This window comes from Papio anubis, chromosome 2, assembly GCF_008728515.1.
Source record: "Papio anubis isolate 15944 chromosome 2, Panubis1.0, whole genome shotgun sequence".
Taxonomy (NCBI): Eukaryota; Metazoa; Chordata; class Mammalia; order Primates; family Cercopithecidae; genus Papio; species Papio anubis.
The window spans coordinates 186,146,246-186,166,982 of NC_044977.1; the positions used below are offsets into that span (position 1 = coordinate 186,146,246).

A 20,737-nucleotide genomic window follows, 5' to 3' on the forward strand; every position below is an offset into this window, starting at 1 on the left:
CTAAATCTACTATGCTTGTGCTCTATAAATAGAATAACGAAGACTGGATGACAGCATATCTGTTTACAGTATGGTTTACTGAGTATTTTAAACCCACTGTTATCTGCTCAGAATAAAAGATTCCTTTCAAAATATTACCGCTAATTGACAATGCTCCTAGTCACCCAAGAGCTCTGATGGAGACGAACAAACAGATTAATGTCGTTTTCATGCTTACCAACATAACAGCCATTCAGCAGCCTGCAATAGAGGAGTAACTTTGATTTTCAAGTCTTATTATTTAAGAAATATACTTTGTAAGGTTATGACTGCAATAGACAGTGATTCTTCTGGTGGATCTGGGCAAAGTAAACTGAAAACTTTCTGGAAAGGATTTACCATTCTAGATGTCATTAATAGCATTCGTGATTCATAAGGAGAAGGTCAAAATACCAACATTAACAGAAGTTTGGAAGAAGTTGATTCCAACTCTCATGGATGATTTCGAGGAATTCAAGATTTCAGTGGAGAAAGTAATGGAAGTGTGGTAGAAATAGCAAGAGAACTAAAATAAGAAGTGGAGCCTGAAGATGTTAGTTAATTACTGAAATCTTATAGTAAAACTCGAACAGATAAAAAGTTGCTTCTTAAGGATGAGCAAAAAAAGTGGTTTATTGATGTGGAAACTACTCCTGGTGAAGATGCAGTGAACACTGCTGAAATGACAACAAAAGATTTAGAATATTATGTAAGGTTAGTTGATAAACCAGCGGCAGGGTTTGAGAGAATTGACCACTTTGGAAAGAAGTTTACTGTGAGTAAAATGCTATCAAACAGCATAGTATGTTACAGAGACAGTGCTCATAAAAGGAAGAGTTAATTAATGGGACAAACTTTGTTTTTTTTGCTTTCATTTTTGTTTTAAATGCCATTGTCACTCCAACTTACAGTAACCACCAACCTGATCAGTCACCAGCCACCAACACAGAGATAAGACTGTCCACCAGCAAAAAGACTGTATCTTGCTGAAGTCTCAGATAATTTTTAGCAATAAAGTATTTTTTAAAATTAAGGTATGTACATTGCTTTTTAGACATAATATTATTGCATACTTAATAGACTAAATTATAATGTCAACATAAATTTTATATGCACTGGGAAACCAAAAAATAAAAATTGTGAGGCTTGCTTTATTGCAATGGTCTGGAACCAAACCTGCAATATTTCTGAGGTATGCTAGTTTTCGAAATAGCTATGTGTAAAAGCATATGGACAAACCTATGTCCTAGGAGAACTGACAATTCAAATTCAACAAGCATGCATTTCCATCACATCCAAGACTCAAATAGTACTATCAGTCATATGTAAATGTTTAGGTCAAAGATTCACACATAATGATCTGGAATTTAGGAGGTACTGATCATAAGACTATCACACTTAATCTGGAACAATGGGTTACAGGAAAAAAATCATTACTTAGAAACTTTTTTTCCTATTCCAAACTCTGAGTAAATTGGTTTTCCATAAATAACACATTAGAGAAACCTTTGCTAACTATCCTATTGGGAAAGTGGACCAGGACAATCGAATCTGTATTTATTTATGAAGAATTAAATCACAGTGTCCTAGAGGAGCCTCATCTATGGACACATAAACAAGGGAAAGGGCAGGCTGGTGGCAAGGCTGAAAGAGCTCTGGGACTTCTCCGTACTTCTAAGGCAGAGGTAGGAAAGAACCCTCAACAACTTGACATGAACTATAGCACAATCCAGTTCACCTACTCACGGTTGATTTAGTGGTGGTGACAAAGTTGACTTAGAGATTTTTACTCAACATTAGAAAGGTTTTTCAGTAGCCTTTTATTCTTTTTATAGATGATGTCTTACTCTGTCACCGAGGTTGGGGTGCAGTGGTGCAATCTCGGCTCACTGCAACCTCCGCCTCCCAGGTTCAACTGATTCTCGTGCCTCAGCCTCCCAGTTAGCTGGGATTACAGGTGCCTACCACCATGTCTGGCTAATTTTTGCATTTTTAGTAGAGATGAGGTTTCACTGTGTTGACCAGGCTGGTCTTGAACTTATGACCTCAAGTTATCTGCCAGTCTCAGCTTTCCAAAGTGCTGGGATTGCAGGGGTGAGCCACTGCACCCCACCTTCAGTAGTTTTTTGTGGTAAAGTATTGGTAACAAAACTCTGCTGGAGATCTGAAATCATATCCATTCCAAATTATATTCATCATCATCATCATTCAAAGATTGTTTAGAAACCATGCTCTCTCTAGTCAAAGGATTAGACATAGCAGAACAGAAATATTTATAATAATATCTATTCTACTCCAGCCAAACAGCATGGGGCAAAAACCATGGCTCCATTCACCTTTATGTCAGCTGGTCCAAGAGACAGCATGGACTTTCACCCATTCCCCTCCACTCCAGTGGTGGTACCAGGGCACTCCTCCTCTCCCAACTAGAGAGTGAGGGAAGAACTTCAAAGAGGAGGGAGCTGGATAAAGGGATTCTTTAAATATTATCTTAAAACATTTAATATTTTAATACCCTTTAAATTTCTTTAACAGTATAAAAGTTTGAGAAATGAACTACAGTGTAGTATATCACCAGGTTTAAAGATTGGCCTCTGGACAGCACATACAGGAAGCAAATCAGAATAGGATTGCAAAGCCTCTATAAATGAACTTGCTTTTACTTAGTATATCACGATGTATTTGCTCAAAGAAGCATATCTACTTTCAATTCCTAAGCATGGCTGTCCCGATCAGTTGCAATAAATTTAACTTAAAACCCCCAGCGGTACTATGTAACCACAACTAAATCCATCTCAGATGTCATCTCATGGAGACATGAGTCAAAAATCAGAGGACGGATGTCAATCACGCATGTGGATATTATTGCTGCTAAATATCGCATGCACGCGTGTTCTGGCATGTGCGTTTTAGGGCCTTGGTACTGTTTTTTCCTCTTTTCTTTTTTGCATTATGTAATTATTTATAGGGAGTAGGCTGGTAACCATGGCCTAAAATACATTAACTTGAATTCAAAAGCAAGATAGAAAACTGTATGACTTTTTCAATGGAAAAGACTTTAATGATCCCTTCTGTGGGTACAAGACAAAGTTTCACTTCACAAAATCATGGAGTCTTACAGACTTTGGATTGGAAAATATTTTCAATCTCACTATTTTCAACATCACTCTGGTGCTTGCACCTTAAATACAACCTCTACATTAGGTGTTTGTTTGACTCATGTTTGAACACCTTCTAGGACTTCCTATTAGATCTCAGAAGAGCTCTTAGTGTTAGGAAACTCTTTCATATTTGAGCCAAGATCTTGTTTTCCGTAATTTCTGTTACTTGGTCCTAACACTTCCGTTCTTCAGTGCCATAAAGATCAGGAATAATTGCCTCAAATGATAATCTTTTTTGAACCTCCAAAAGGAGATTTTTTTTCTTGTTGCTTGTCTTTTCTTCATTAGCTTACTCATCCTCTATATCAGCTGTTTCTCATATATGGTTTGAGTCTTTTATCTATCTTCTTTGTCTTTCTTGAACATGGCCTAATTTATTCTGTCCTCTTAAAGTACCATTGTGTAACTCCTTTTCAAGTTTTACTTTAAAGTGATTCACTGCCCCAAGTTGAGGACCAGCATTAGATACACTGGAAGTCATTCCTTTCCTGTAACCTTTTAAACTATTTTATGTCCATTGCATTTTATATTCCATTATTTTATAATCTCATCAATGTTCTGTTTCCACAGGTAGACTGTTGGCTTGCTGTACCAGTCCACTAAAGCATTTTAGCATCTCACGCTGGCAGATGCAGAAGAGCTCTTATTAAGCAACTGGCCCGATGCTGCCCTAGTCCAAATGCAAACCCCAAGGACTAGAGAAAGCTATTTATGACACAACTGGGTTGAGAGCCTAAATTGCTTGATTCCTAGACTAGTAACCCTCTACTTCTTTTTGTGAGCTGCTCTCCCATTTACCTGACTGCTAAACAAAAAGCAGTTTCATTTCGGTGTCTATGATGAAGAAATATTTGTTTATTCTCAAACTTAAGTCATCTCCCATGGGTACAAGAAATCAGGGTCGGAAGGAGGCTTAAAGAGGTTTAAAATTCCCAAGACGTGTCTGTGGGAAGAGATTTTATCTATTAATATGAAACAGAGAAGATGTGGAATGTGTTTGAACAGAGTCCATTTAAAAAAAAATACAAAGAAGAGGACACAATCTCAAGGAAACTGAAATCAGAGAATGGGAGAATTTAGTGGGGAAGAAAGAAAAGAACATTTCTTAACATAGCAAACACACAGCCTCGAATTTCCATTAAGAGGACGATTTTTGTTTTATCTTGATGGTGAAGAGGCTGGTAAGTCTGTGCTACAATGCACAGAGTGTTGAACGTGAAGCCAGTTACTGAGACTGAATGGGTCAAGTGCCTGTTTTATGTGTCGCCTAGTGATCTGTACCTGTTATAGATGTAATTATTTTCTCCACATATCATGATATATTTGCCTCAATATTCTTTTGCCCTTCATCTTCTCTTAGAAATTCACCACCTGCCTAGAAGCTATGAGGCAAGGAACAACCTTTTTTTTTTTTTTTTAACTTCTCACAAGTACCTTGTAAAATAGGTGTGATTATCGCCATTTTCCTGATAGAAAATTCTGATTCATGTAGACAAGTTTCATACAGTCTCAGACAACTGATATAAGTCAGAACTTTTTTTGACTATGTATCTGTTTGATGTCAAAACTCAAGCTATGGGAAGTGGATGACAACTCAGGATTTGTGATCAGAAAAATCTGGATTCAGATTCTGATTCTGTTGCTAGCAGTATAATCTCAGACACATTATTTAATCTTTCGGGCTTCAGTATCCCTATTGAAAAATGAAGAATATACTAGAGTTTGTATCTTACGATTGTTGAAAGAACTTGATGAGAAAATTTACAGAAAGCTTTTAGCATAATGCCAGGTACATAGTAATAGTCAATAATATCCGTTATCACTAATAACTATAGTCATAAAAAACAACTGCCTTCAAAAATAAGATCAAGTGTTTGATTTCAGTGACTTTTTAAGTCTGTTAAAGGAAATGTCATTTTGCCATTTCAGGTTTCTTTATAATCTGTTTGTAAACAAAGTGCATCAAGAAGATAATATAATATGGTCTTCAAAGGCTAACAATTTTTTCTATATGAATATTTAGTCTGATTCTTTCTGTACATACACAAACCATTTTTTGTTATTAGTCTGATGACTTTCTTGAAATATATTTAGATGATAGATGATAGATAGATAGATAGATAGATAGATAGATAGATAGATAGACATTTATACCTATTGAGGTAAAAAATAATTCGCCAAGTTATTTTGATAAAGTAGGGAGATTCCTTGACCTGTGTTTCAGCTGTGTGGAGCAATAGAAGATTTTCTTCTTGTTGTGCTTTCATAGCATTTTTGTTTGAATAATCCAGTCTATGAGTAGAGATTTTAATTTCTCCATTTTCTCACTCCCAATTTTTACGTATCCTATCCCTCATAAATGACTTTCACAGATATTTCCTCCTTTTGTCCTTTCATCAACTCTATGAGTTGGGTAATTTTTATTATTTATCTTTTCACCAAGATAGAAATTGAGACACAAAGAGGGTGAACAATCTGGAGAACTGTAAAAGGGAAGGTGGAGCTTCACCTAGAATTTCAAAGGAACCTGAAATGGCAAAATGACATTTCCCTTATCAAACTTAAAAAATCTTTAAAGCTACAATTCACTTACATTTAGCTTTGAGGTAATAGATTTTATAACTATTAGTAAAATTCCCTAAAAGGCATTGTTTCATACCTTACTATACATATATTTCTTTCAAGCCTCAGAATAGTACAGATTCTTTTACAAGCTATGATTAGTCAAATTTATTCTTAAAACTGCCTGTACTATTGATTAAATTAATTCTCCAAATTTTTCACTGTCTCTGTTTCCAATAGTATTTTTTGTTTTTTATCCCCTGTTTTCTATCTAAGTATTAAAAATTACCAGTATTTTATTTTTACTTATTTATTTTTTTTTGGAGACGGGGTTCCCACTATACTACACAGGCTGGTCTTGAACTCCTTTACTCAATCAATCTTCCTGCCTCTACCTCCCAAAGTGTTGGGATTACAGGCGTGAGGCATTGAGCCCAGCCTAAAAATTACCAGTATTTTTTAAATGGCAGGTTTCACACACTATAATTTTTTTTTTCTTTTTTGAGACAGGGTCTTGCTCTGTTACCCTGGCTAGAGTGCAGTGGTGCAATCATGGCTCACTGCAGCCTCAAACTCCTGGGCTCAAGTGATCCTCCCACCTCAGCCTCCCAAAGCACTGAGATTACTGGTGTGAGTCACTATGTCCAGCCTGTAAATCTTTAATTTTTCTTTCCCATATTTAATTTCACTGTTTTGATACAAAACATCTCTGAATTGACACTACATAATCACATAGGAGTGCTTCTGTTTATTACGTTAATCAATATTATAGCTATATACACATTTGTTTTTTTCAGTGGACTGTGACTTACTTGGAGATAGGAGGAGTGTCTTACTCATCTTCATATCTCCAGGGCCTTAAAAAAGAAGGTTACATCTAAAAGGCCTCAGTACTTTTTTTAACTGCTGATAGAGAAAAGAGTTCAATTTAATGAAAACTAATAGCTAGCATTCTTTATTTGGGATCTTTCTCTTTCGTTTGTTTTTGTTTTTTTAGAGGAGAATTATATCATTTGGTAAACATTCAGTGTTGTGCATGTGCAATCTCTAGCCGGAGGAATTATTTCCTTCTTTTTTTTTTTGAGACAGAGTCTCGCTCTGTCACCCAGGCTGGAGTGCAGTGGTGTGATCTCGGCTCACTGCAAGCTCTGCCTCCTGGGTTCACACCATTCTCCTGCTTCAGTCTCCCATGTAGCTGGGACTACAGGCGTCCGCCACCACGGCCAGCTAATTTTTTTTTTTTTGTATTTTTAGTAGAGACGGGGTTTCACCATGTTAGCCAGGATGGTCTCGATCTCCTGACCTCGTGATCCGCCCGTCTCGGCCTCCCAAAGTGCTGGGATTACAGGCCTGAGCCACAGCGCCCAGCCTACTTCCTTCTCTTTCCTGAAGAAGCTGATTAACTCTGCTGTTCTGCACTTCAGCAAGGCAGAAGTGTCTCGACAGAATATGGCCTTACAACAATAGAGAGTGGAAGAAAGACAAACATCTGTTCCCCAACTATTAATTTTACAACAGAGGCAGATATTAGAGTGGGAAACATCCTAGTTTTCTTTAGTGAGACTCTTTTCATGCCTGAAACCTTTGGACTTCAATCTGATTGCTCTTGGCGTTCCTTTGCTTCATTTTGTTCATTATCTCTTCATCCTTCTTCCTCTCTTTCTGTATCACTCTTTGGCTCCCTCCTTCCCTCCCTCTCTCTTTTTCTCTCTAATATTTTTTTCTTTCACCTGACCTCCTCTTATTTCCTCCACTTCGCAGTCTTCTGTGAGTTAGCATTTTTGTTTTGTGACAAGCTGCTTCCTAAGAATATATGTGACACAGAGCTAACCCAAAGAAAACTTACAGGTTGCAGTGGATTATTTATAAATAATTGGGTTTGGGAACTTTACAAGTTGAATAAGAAATATAGTCATTCTGGAGTTTGAAAGTCAAAACTAAGATGTGTTAGTTTGTACTGTTAAAGCAACCTGTCTCATCATGTTAGGACAATAAGTAGAGAAATCTATCTGATCTTTTCTATAAGCGGAGCTACTGCAGCTACGGAGAACTAGATATGGGATATGAGCCCAGCGCTTTGCATCTTGAAGACAGAAGTTCTATTTCCAATAGATTTCTCCTCTAAAAGTTATCTAGCTGCAGCCAAACTTTTAAAATAAACATTATAATTCATCAGTGGGCAAACTGTCATCTAGTATAATCCAGTATAAATTGTCCTCATCTAACTATCTAACCTTGATGTCCAGTCTTTTTTTTTTTTTTTTTTTTTTGAGGCAGGGTCTCGCTCTATTGCCTAGGCTGGAATGCAGTGGCGTGATCTCGGCTCACTGCAGCCTCTGCCTCCCAGGTTCAAGCAATTCTCCCTCCTTAGTCACCCGAGTAGCTGGGATTACAGGCATACCACCACACTCGGCTAATTTTTGTATTTTTAGTAGAGTCGGGGTTTCACCATGTTGGCCAGGTCGGTCCCGGTCTCCTGACTTCAGGTGATCCACCCAACTCAGCCTCCCAAAGTGCTGGGATTACAGGCATGAACCACCACACCTGGGCCAGTCATCTTAAATATGGCTAAATGTTAAAATCGGTGTTTTTCTATCTAGGGTGATTTTGACCTCCAAGTGACATTTTGCAATATATGGAGACATTTTTTGTTATCACAGCTTGGAGAGGGGTGGAATGTGTTACTACTGATATAACACGTAAAGGCCAAGAATGTTGCTGGCCATCCTAAAATGCACACGACAGCTTGACACAACAAAGAATTATTCATCGCAGAATATCAATCAGCCCAGGTTGAGAAACCCAGACTGAAATGCTTATTGACCTGAAAACCTGCAAACCCCACTGTTTAACTGAACCCTTGGTAATCCTATAGAAACAATGATTGACTGTGAAAGTCTCTGTCCCTGGTGGCATTTATAAATAGCATGTATTAGAATCAAATGCTGATTGTTGATCCTGGATTTCATATAAAAATATTATTTTAAAGTAGCACATGCTTCAGTGGAGAAATAATTTGTATGGTCTACTGGATTAGTCTTTGATACCATAATTTGAGCTCATTTTTAAAAAAACAGCCAAATCTGGTTTTAAGGTAATTCTCTGTGCCTGGGGTCTTAATTGTGTGTCAGTTTCTCTATGCAAATCTATTGATTTTGGCAGACTTACAAATTTGGCATTCAGGCAAGAAGAATATGTCAAAATCGGCTCAAATTTCCTGTGCTTCCAGATTTGTTAAGAGTTTCTTTGTTTTGTATTCATTTATTTTATTACACATTTTGCTTTTATACATTCCTTTCCAGGGTCCCAGTAAATTAAACTGCAATTCCCAGAAGTTTTCTGCTATGTGCACAAAAACTGAATCTAATATTTGTAGATAATGAATTCCAGCAGGATCATTCTGATAGCTCTGCACTTCTAGAAATTCTGACGTTTTGGATCTCCCCCTTTCTGGCTCCTATTCCTCTACTTCCCTTCCAAAGAAGATCCTTTGCCTCATTCATTTTCATTAAGCTAACTGGGAGACAGCACTGACTCACGTTCTTGTTTCTGAGTTTTTCCCAGAAGTAGGCAGAACAGTAGTGCAAGAAATACCATTGCATAAGAAGATTGTGGCTTTTATTTCAGGGTCTCTTTCATTTAGCAAATAATGCAAGTGGCACGCTGTGTGTTTCGTTTTAACTTCGTTAAGCTTGTGTTTTCACAGTGGACCTTACAAATAGTGGTCAATGGCAATTTCACAGAAATGGAAGTCAGGGTTCTTGGATTCTAATCCTGGTCCTTCTCTTACGGTGCTGTAAAATTTGGGCCACTCAGTTCTCTTTTGGCCTTTATTTTCCATCTGTAAAATGGATGCCTGGAATACTAATGTTCCATTAATGTGGCAGGGTGCAGCTGCAGAAAGATAGGGTGGTAAAGGGTGGGGAGAAAGAATGCCTTTAAAAAAATCCATCAGAGGGGCTCTATTTTAATATACTTTATATAGAAATGACACTGTAGCTTTCATCTGTGTATCCAAAACCCCAATCTAGAAACTAGCATTGGCCCCTCTAGAATAAACGATTTTAAACATCACTTCCTCCATGAAACTAGTTTCTGGTCTTCCTATTACTCACTTAAATGTGACTCCTTCTTTCTTATGAACTTTCAAAGACAGAGAAAATTTTGTAAAGAATCCCATGCATCTAATTTACCTGATGCATGAATTCTTGCCATAAACAATATTCTTGACAGCCTCAATGTCAGAATCACAGACCTGAAGGAACCTAAATAATTAAGCTGGTCCAGCCACTTCAATTCACAGGAATTCATAGAAGATGCTCAGAGAGAGAAAAGTGAAACTTGTTGAAATTGTTAATGTACCTAGGGTTGAGTCACTTGATCATTAATGGAATAATGGGGAGTGCAATAAAAATAATCCTATAACTTGTATTATGGTTGACAATTTTCCCCATGGGTCTCATGTTATGATTATGGGCCACTTGAAATCCTCTATATTAGAAGTGAGCTCATTAATGGGAGGAACCCTATTCTAGTGTGGATCTTACAACTAGTGGTCAATGGCAATGTCACAGGGGTTGGAGGGTGTCTGGGTTCCTGGATTCTAATCCTGGATCTTCCATTTGATTGCATTTACTTTGATCAACTCAATTCTCTTTTGAGCTTTATTTTCCCATCCATAAAATGAAATGGTTGGAGTACTTATGTTTCATGACTATGGCAGGGGGGCAGTGGCAGAAAGATAGAGAGTTGGTGGGGAACATCTTCCTCCAACCCATACCCAGGTCTTGCACAACACACATGAGGGTAAGTGACATAAAAACAGTATCAAAAAGTAGATACCTATGACTGTTTATCAGATTAAATAAGAGGCTCAATGACTTTTATTTTATTACAGCTGGAAACCTGACCTTAGGTCTACCAACATTTTCTCTTTCCCCATTTTCTCCTCTGCTGTCTTCTTTTCAGATGTGCTTTCATTGTGTAGACCACTAAGAGGACAATGCAGGGGGAGGGCCAAGGAAAAACCGGGAAATAACTAGAGGTAACAATATAGTACAGTAGAACAGAAAGGAGTGTGGTCAAGAGAAGTAGCTTCGTTCAACAACAGTCTGCAGTCCTCTTCAGTACTAAAACCAGCAAAACAGACACACAACACTAGGAATGCCACTCAGAAGGCTGACACCAAATTATTTTTTTTTAAAGATATGTGTAGGCCATTTGGCAAATGATGACAAGGTCTGGTGGAAAATACTCGGCTAGAAAATCAGACAGCAGGAAAGGAGGGATGAAGAAAAATACAGAAAAAGAATTATAGAAGAAAGATGAATGGAAAAAAAAAAAGACAGGAGAAATTATTTTTCCTAACGAGAGACGCAACGTTTTCCACCGGACAACTGTGACTCTTGGCTGAATAACTTATGTATCATGTGAATGAAAGTGCAGGGTGGAGGGGGCAGTCCAGGAACATGTGACTTACGTCCACTTTGTCTCTGAAGGCAATGGGTTTACTGCAGGTCTCAAGTGCACCACTGAGTCACCAGACCACCCCTCAAGGAGGTAGCCATGACTGTTACATAGAGGCTGGAAAGAGCAGGAGACTGAAGTCAGAAAACCTACATTCTGGACCAAGCTCCATTTGCTGGCCCTTCTTGATTTGTTGTGGAATCTACGAGGCCAGTGTCATCATCTGTTAAGTGACAGGGATAGATTTTTTCATGATCTTTGAGGGCCTTTCAAGCTATAGCATTTTTATAATTTTAATAACTACCACTTCCACCCTTGTTAGATTACGTTTCTTGAACAAAATCGATATCCTTCCCTCCCTCACTTCTACGTCACTGCCCCAAAGCGGTTATTTGACTTGAAGATGTTCCTTTGGAGTCTTTTCCAGCTCTAAAATCTGTGACTCTAAGAAATCCACAGTTTACGTAATTCCTTAGCAATACAAAAGAACAGTCATTATGTCAAATCCAGTAAGTTTTCATTTTAGGTGAACCTATCCATCTTTCAAAATGTATCAAGTCTCACCTATGAGGAAGTTGACATTTTATCAAGCATTTCCAAGAGAATTTCACAGTTACCCCTTTGGAGTTTATAAATGAGCAGATGATATTAGTAACAGAATCCATTTGACTCTAAGAGACGAGGTCTATGAAGAAAGGGAGAGAGCAGTTTATTAATTTCCTTTGTTAAAGGCTAGGAAGGAATCCCTGATTAACCAAGCTGATTAACCATGGGAAAATATTTGCAAGCAGTTGCTGCCCTCATTTAATTACTTACTTTTTTTTTTTTTTTTTTTTTTGAGATGGAGTCTCACTCTGTCGCCCAGGCCAGAGTGCAGTGGCGCAGTCTCGGCTCACTGCAAGCTCCGCCTCCTGGGTTCACGCCATTCTCCTGCCTCAGTCTCCCGAGTAGCTGGGACTACAGGCGCCCGCCACCACGCCCGGCTAATTTTTTGTATTTTAGTAGAGACAGAGTTTCACCGTGTTAGCCAGGATGGTCTCGATCTCCTGACCTCAAGATCCGCCCACCTCGGCCTCCCAGTGTACTGGGATTACAGGCGTGAGTCACCGGGCCCAGCCTCATCTAATTAAATTTTAAGCCTCTGTGGCACCTATCACTTGTAAGGGCAATGGATGACTGGTAAGGAGCTGACCAGGCTTTCAAATATGGGACAATCCCTATGAGGAACAATTGTGATTCTAATTCCTTAGCGCACAGGACCTAAAAACTAGCCAGACCAACAATCTCTCAGGTTTTCTTCCTAAGGAGTGAGACATAAAGATAGTGACCTGTACATTTTGACGATTTAAGCACAAAAAAGTGTTCAGTTGTTAAAGAGAGGGGAGAAACGCTTCATCTTTTGAGGAAATAACCATTAGAGAAATTTCATAACAGCTATTTCAAGAAGCTATGAAATCAACCTTCTATTTGAAATAATTTGCAGATAAAATATACATATTCTACAAATAGGTAAAAAAAATTTAAATACGAGATTCAGGAAAGCATTTTTATTCTAAACTAATAAGATCTATATGGTGCACTTGTCTGGGTTTTCAATTTCTTTTTAAGGCATTCGTTCTAGAAAGAGATAGCAGTTGATGAAACAGAGTAAGAGTCAGGAAGTTCCTAGAGTTTACTTTTTTTTCCCCTAGGAACCACTCATCAAATAGATTATGGTCCAGATAAGGGAAGTTTCAAGAGGACTCTAGAACCAAAACAGAATTGCCTAATGTAATTGTGTCTTTATTTTCCCCCTTCCTTTGAATCCTAATCAAATAGATTATGATCAAGATACAGGAGGTTTCAAGAGAGGACTCTAGGACCAAAACAGGATTGCCCAATGTAATTGTGTCTGTATTTTTCCCCTTCCTTTCAATCCTAAGAAGAAAAACGAAGGTCAAATGGAACAAAGCAACAATCCAGAAACAAAAGAAGCAGGCGTAAGCTTGTTTTGAGTAGAAAAATGAATAAATAAACAGCACTAGTTTTTTTTCTCTTTTCTTTTCTTTCTTTTCTTAAATGGCTGGGAAAAGTGGGAGAAAAAAAACAGACCATGTCAAACCATTCTTGATTATAAAGGACACAGATAAGAAAGAAAAATATCCCTCATGTTTGTTTAAATTCCAGAATTGTATATGAAACAAGTACAATATGTCAAGGGTATTTTGAAGTACAGTTTTAAGTAATAAGAACTAAAGAGGAAAAAGGGCTGTGGGAAAGGGGGTGAAAGTTTGCAACATTAGCCGAACTTGTAAGTAGAAAACACTGAGAAGTCAGGGAGTCAACGGTCCTGTAACGTTCTCTCCCAACTGACCAGCCCGGAAGCCAAACAACTAAAGTGAGAAAACCTCCTGCCACTGTGCAGAAATCTTCCTCAACAACATTTCATATGCATGGAACCAAGTTATTATTCATTCAACAAACGTACACTGAACGTCTACTGCTACCATCCCCCGCTTTAGGTATTTGGAGGGAAGATGGTTGCTGATGACCCAGCTCGGACCTATTGAGCCTTTATCTCTAATTTTAAATCACATTTTAACGCCTCTGATGATTAATAATAATTACCCATTTAGTAATCATCCAAATCTGGGAACCTCTGCTTTAGGAGATGCAAGAATTACTAAGACAATTCTTGATTTCAAGAAGCTCACATAAGTAATAGCAAAATTATCAGTTTTTCCAAAATGAGGTTAAAAATGAAAAATGACAGAAGAGGAACAAATTTGTTGCTGTGGGAATTCAGAAAAGGAGAAATGATGTACTTTTGGGAGTTGTAGATGGAGTGAAGGAAGAACTCACAGAAATAGGTGCGTTCCTTAGGATGTTATGATTTGAACATGTAGAAAAGGAGGAGGAAAGGTCTGTTATTTAAACTAATAATAAGAATAAACATGTCTCCAATGGTTACTGAGAATCAGGACCTATTCTGGGTGCTTTATACCACTCATCTCTTACACTTAACCTAAAACAGGAAAGTAGGTCCCATTATTTCCCCATTTTGCAGATGGGAGAACTACAGCTGAAAAATCTGATGTAATTTGCTGACAGTCACACAGATAGAGATTGGGAACACTAAAAATGAATCCCATATCTATCCTATTCTAAAGCCTCTACACCTCCCAAGAAAGACTAAACAAGGCCAAGAGATGCAGAAGTGTCAGGCATAAGACAAAGCACTCATTGTTACCTTTGGCTGGAGGGTGGCAGAGTTGGGGAAGATAGGGCTGGGAAGGTTGAGAGGGAGCCAGGCTGTGGATGCTATGGTAAACTGTTTGAGCTTTATATGGTAGCAAGAGGAAAGTCACTGAAGGTTTCTGAGCAGAGAATGCAATGATAAAAGCTATATCTTACATCTTAGGCTATGAATCATGGGTTATATCTAACAATCTTAAATGATAAAAATCAAAAGTTTGAAGAGTCTCACCCCGCCTTTAAACAAAAAGTATGGCTAGGAGCCAGGTGAAACTACTGCCTCATAGCTGTCTAGGCAAATTCCCAACATGCCAGGCCTTGAGAAAATTCAACAGAGCAAGGCTTATGAAAGATACAGTGAGTATCTGTTACCCTGCAAGACAAGGACATACTCATCCCTGGAGCTGTCCAAATCTGGCATAAGGATAGCCCTGGGGTATGCAGCATTCTCTGGGCCCTGATGTGAACCCAGAGGCCAGTGGGCACAGGAAAGCTATGGGAATCAGTTTTGGAAGAATCCAGACTCCTGACTCCCAGCCCTGTGCTCATTTCAACAAATCATTTGGTATGCCACTAAATATGTGACACTGAGCAAACCTCTTTACCTTTCTGTTCAACATTTAGAAACATCCCTTTCCTCATCTGTGAACCAAGAAATTGAACTCTGGGTCTCAGATTTCATGATCCTTCATCCTTCTTCCCCTCCAACATACCAGCGCGAATAACCTGCTTTCATCGGAGGCCCACTCAGCAGGATTTGGGGGAGAAGCAGCATCTCCTGAGAGCTTCTATAGTTGGAAAATCTCTTAGCTGAGAATAATTGTACTTTCTTAGCTTTATGAAGCATTCCAGTCTTCCCTCACTGAATTTGATCTGGTCCAGGGTTATCCTTTAAAGTGCAAACTGGATCACTGATGTCAAAAGCAATTCAGCAATACAGGGCACTAGGACCATATCCAGTCACATGCAGGGAGTTCCTCAACCTAATGTCGGGGAATTAATGCCCTAGAATCCAGACCTGTCAGAGCTCAAGGATATTCTTTTATTATTTGAGAGAGTTTTTTTTTTCAGTCTCAAAAGATGATGTGTGTGCAAATTCATAAGTGAAATTCCAAGGAAGTCAAGAAAAGGCTAAAATTGTGGAGTTCTTGGGGGCTGGGGGAGGGGGGTGCAGGGGGGGAGAAAAATCGTGATGCATTTTTAGATATTCACAAACTCCAACTTTCAAAAATGAATTTCCAAAGGGATAAAAATGTTTTCTTCCTAAGAGATTATCAATTATGGAGATCCAAGAAACTGCCAGAGAAGAGAAGTAAGGGAGAAGATGCAAGACTTGTTCTGCTCTCAGAAATATTGCTGGTAGAACTGAAATGAACACATGAAGCCACACACCTTTGAAAGAACGTCTTAAACTTCATTAATTCATCGGACAACATCCAGTAATTCACTTACAGAGTGTGACTTGTTCCTGTAATCAATTCACCACAAAAATCTGAGGTATGTTAAACCTATGGCTTCACCTTCTTTGACCTCCAACCAGGGAACGGGAGGGGAAATGACTGACAAATGCTGACATTAGCAGTGAAGCAAGCAGAATCCCAGGACCAGGGAAACCCACATATTGAGAGTTACCTCATGGTTATTTATTTTTAGAGGACTGACCATGAAGATGTGTTCTTTCTCCACATACGAGAAAGGAAAATATGTCCAAAATTTGTGACAGAATTAACAGCAGGACTGCTAACCTCACATCGGAGACTCCTGCGAGGAGCAAGCTACAGGGACCACCCATGTCCTTCTCTGGGAACTAGCTTATGATAACGTCACTGTCAGACACTCAGGGACCCCTCTCTGCCTGGTGTTGACTGATTTCTGTGAGACCACCAGAAACTGTGTAAATCACTTGGAAGACATCAGAGTTATACTGCATATATGTCTCAGCCATCAGGAGGTACAAGCAAGTAGAAGACAAGTCCTGGAAAGGATTCAGGCTTTCTCCTCATTTCTTGCCCAAGATACTAGTCCAGTGAACTCCAACACCTTAGCCACAATACACAGGAGGTTAAGATTTATACTTAGTTGAAATTTCATGCACTCCACCAACAGTTGCCAATCTGAGAGACCCCTACCACATATGAGGGCAGAGATTTTGTGGGATGAGCTGCAAAAGGCATTTGGATATTTGAACATAGTATATACTTTCATCTCCTTAGATATGCAGCCTGGTCCGGCTGTGCTCACGCCTGTAATCCCAGCACTATGGGAGGCCGAGATGGGTGGATCACCTGAGGTCAGGAGTTCGAGACCAGTCTGACCAACATGGGGAAACCCCGTCTCTACTAAAAATACACACACACGCACACAAATTAGCCGGGTATGATGGTGCACACCTGTAATCCCAGCTACTCAGGAAGCTGAGGCAGGAGAATTGCTTGAGCCTGGGAGGCGGAGGTTGCAGTGAGCCAAGATTGCACCACTGCATTCCAGCCTGGGTGACAAGAGCAAAACTCCATCAAAAACAGAAAAGCAAAGCAAAGCAAAGCAGCCTGGTCCATTGGCTAGCATGACCAACCAACCCCAAAGCTTCCACTTTTCCAATAGTTGTAGAAGAGACTTTGAAATATTAACATAGAAAACCAGAAAGAGGGGTTAAGAGTGTCAATTGGAAGCAAAATTGGGTGAGTGGCAGTGGAGGCTGAAGAACTCATTCAAATTCCCTCTGCTGAAGCATCCAGAGAGATCTTCAAAGTTACGTATGTGAAAAATATGTCAGTATGCACACTATACCTCCTGTCACTAACTTTAGGTAAGATAGGTATATAAAAATAAAACTAGAAGGAGAGGACTGATGCCCAGTAACCCAGTCCAACGCCTACCACCAGAAAACGGAAGCCCTCTATCAAAGGAGAAAAAGTCAACGCTTAGGATGGATACTTTGACTGAGACTGCCTCAAACAGCTTGGCCTCCTCCAAGCATACCTTCTCTTTAACCTTTGATCTTCACTTTTTTGTAGGTGAAGGGGAGAAGAGGGAGAAATTTGTTTTGGAACAGGTCTTTCAACTTCACTATTTTGAAGATTCTTTTAAACTTCAGAGAAAAGGTGCAGACTACAGTATAGGAAGGATGAGAGAGGAGACAGAAGAGAAATGGGAAGTAAGCAGGGAGAAGATAACTTGTACTAGATTCAGCTTTGTCAACGCCTCCTGAATTCGTGCTGAATGCGTACTTTAACCCTCACCTTATCAGGACAGGCCTCTTTTTGAGAGAGAAGTTGACTCTGAGAAAGAGAGAAAAAGACTTGTCCAAGTTAATCAATTGTTGCGTACAGAGACAGGGCCACCAGATATCTGGATTGACAAACTGAGACACATATTTAAGGACACCCAATTTGAAAGACTGAACAGAGATGACGGGGGCAGCAGGGAGGGCTCAAGAGAGCATGTGAGAGCCGCAGGGTCTTTGGAGTGGAGGAGCGCTCTGTGGGTACCTTGATGTAGGCCCGCTGCAGGTAGTTGTAGGGCACTCTGCGCTGGAAGTCGCTGCGCACATCCTCGCTGACGCGGTGACGGGATGCGGGGCCCCCGAGGCGCTGGGTCTCACAGCTGCGATAACAGCGCGCCCGCCCCAACAGGGAGCGGAAAAGGGGCAGCTCGGCTCCGGGGCCCTCGCCGAGGGGCGCGAGCGGGTGGCGCGCCGCGCAGTGGCGGGCACAGCGCGTGCGGATTTCCCGCAGGCGCCGGTGGCTGCGCAGCGCCGCTTCCAAGTCGCGCACCGCTTGCCGGTAGTCTCCGCTGTAGTAGGCGGCCGCGCCGCTGGCGTAGAGCAGGTCGAAAGGCTGCAGAGGCCCGGGCTCCAGCTCCAGCTCCCGGCGTGGGCTGTCCGGGGGGCCGCCCCACAGTGGCGGCGGCAGTAGCAGCGGCAGCAGCAGCAGCAGCGGCGCCCAGATGCGCTCCCGCATCCTCCGCCTCCGAGAGGCGCGGGACGGGTACGCTCAAGAGGGCTTCGGGGCACCTCCCGTCCGGGTCCCCTCTCCCACCTTCGCCCGGGGAAGCGCGCCGACCCCGCCGCGATCTGGCTACCCCGCGAGCCCCAGGTGACCGCCGGCGCTCCGCGTACGGAGAGGCGGAGGCCGTGCCTGGCCAGCCGCTCTTAAAGGGACGCCCACAGCTCACACGCTCCTCCTGCTGCCTGAGCCTCCGCGAGCCGCTCTCCCAGGCTCCCTGCGGCCGCGGCGGGGCTGCCGGGGGCGGCACACTCCAGCGCCAGCCAGAGAGCTAGCGCCGCTTGAGGCCAGCCGGGGCGAGGCGCTTTACACGAGGGTTCCCTTCTAGTTGCACAGTGGATAGTATTAGCCTTCTTTTTGGGAAATAAAGAAAATCCAGCTTAGCAAGTTAGGGCCTTCATCGTATTAGGGAATCTGTGTATGGCCTCGCAGTTTGCAGAGTGCTTCACCTTCTAACGAAGCCTGGAACGCCATTTCAGACTGAATAAAACCATAGATGCAATGGATACCTATGCAACAACCCCGCACATTCTGCACATGTATCCTGGAACTTAAAATTAAAAATAAATAAATTAAATAAATAAATAAATAAATAAATAAATAAATAAATAAAAGTCACAGAGGCCCTGTAGGCCCAGATGCGGAGGTTTGAGAAGTGATTTGCCCAAATGCATACAGCTGAGAAGCGGCAAAGGACGGACCCAACCCAGGCCCTTTAGAATCAAAGCTTACCGCTCCTTCTCTTGGGGAAGGCTCTCCCTTACCTTTTCATCCCACTTTGTGTGGATGTGTGTCCAGGCATTGGATCAGGGCGCTGGGCCAGGGGAAGAACAATATATAGCCTGCGTTTCCTCTGCAGCCGTGGTGTTATAGGGCCCAGAGAACCTTTGGAGGCAGGAGGAGCTGTACTCACATTCTGGCTCCGTCCGTTTACCAGCTGTGTGACCTTGGCAACTGAGGGCCTCAGTTTACTCATCTGTTAAACAGCCAGACGCCTAACCGTGAAATGCTATTCAGAAATAAATTCTTGCTGTGGACCAGGTGCAGTGGCTTACCCCTGTAATCCCAATACTTTGGGAGGCCAAGGCGGGTGGATCACCTGAGGTCAGGAGTTCAAGACCAGCCTGGCCACCATGGCGAAACCCTCTCTCTACTAAAAATACAAAAATTAGTCGGGCATGGTGGCGCATGCCTGCAGTCCCAGCTACTCAAGAGGCTGAGGCAGGAGAATTGCTTTAACCTCAGAGGTGAAGGTTGCAGTGAGCCAAGATTGTGCAGCCTGGGTGACAGAGTGAGACTCCGTCAGAAAAAAAAAAAAAAAGGAGAAGAGGGGAGGAGAGGGGACAGGACTGGAGAGGAGAGGGAAATTCTTATTGTAAGAGTTGAACAAAGAGGCAATTTAGTATATCCCCTACCTTAAGGAATTAAGCAATGGGCATCAATCTAGGAATGGAAAAGCTGACAGAAATGGTTGCCAGATTCCAAATGACTAGCTGGAGGCTTCCTGTTCCTCCCCTTCTCCTCTATCACAAATACGTTTTTAGCCAAGTTGTTCCCCTCTTTCGTGTTCCTTCACACTCTCACAAGAGTATGTGTTGGAACCTGGATCCCAGCCTGCCTCCTGGAGGCATTTCTGCGGTCTTCTCGTACCTGTGAGAATCTCAGCAGTCTTTCAGTGCCTGCAATGGTGAGCAGAGGGACAGGCAACGGGAAAAAGACCCACGAAAGTATCTAGTTGCTGTGATTTTTCCGAAGAAGACTTTTGTGTGGAATCACCACTATGCTGAGGGGCTTGCCAGAGAGTCATGCTCATTCCTTCATTCATTTTGTTAGGTTTGACCACTCAGGCCATGAACAGCCTGGCTATGTAATTCCAAGAGACACTGATAATCATGCTCTTTTTTTTTTTTTCCACCAAACGTTACTAATTCGGCTCATATCGCTGATGAAAAAGCTCCAGTTTGGAGCTGAATGTATATTGAATGCCTTGGATGGTCAGTGTTCCAGAATTAGCACATCAGTCATCTGCCCAGACTTTTTCTCTAGAGATTGTCTCTGTCTTCAGATAAAGATTTTGGAGTCTAGTCCAGGGTTATCAGTCCACTTGTGGAAGGTTTTGAAGCACATCAGGCTAGGAACTCCTGCTGTGGGACTGAGGGCAAAGTGCCAGGATTCCTTGCTACATTCTATTTGTATATTTGGTGACATTTCTACATCGCTTAATATATTTCAATTAAATTAACATTTTTTGATGCCTACTCTTAAAGTAAATATTCTAGATGAAAGAGAAGA

General features: G+C 41.1%; 1 protein-coding gene across 1 annotated transcript in view; it reads right to left on the reverse strand.

The window, feature by feature from the left end:
• P3H2 (prolyl 3-hydroxylase 2) overlaps positions 1 to 18,753 on the reverse strand; it is a 167,107-nt gene extending 148,354 nt beyond the window's left edge. Inside the window, exon 1 of the mRNA XM_003895270.4 lies at positions 17,930 to 18,753. Within this exon, the coding sequence (XP_003895319.1) occupies positions 17,930 to 18,400 (471 nt within the window). The 5' untranslated portion in view covers positions 18,401 to 18,753. The remainder of the gene's footprint in view (positions 1 to 17,929) is intronic.
• Positions 18,754 to 20,737: the final 1,984 nt, after the last annotated feature.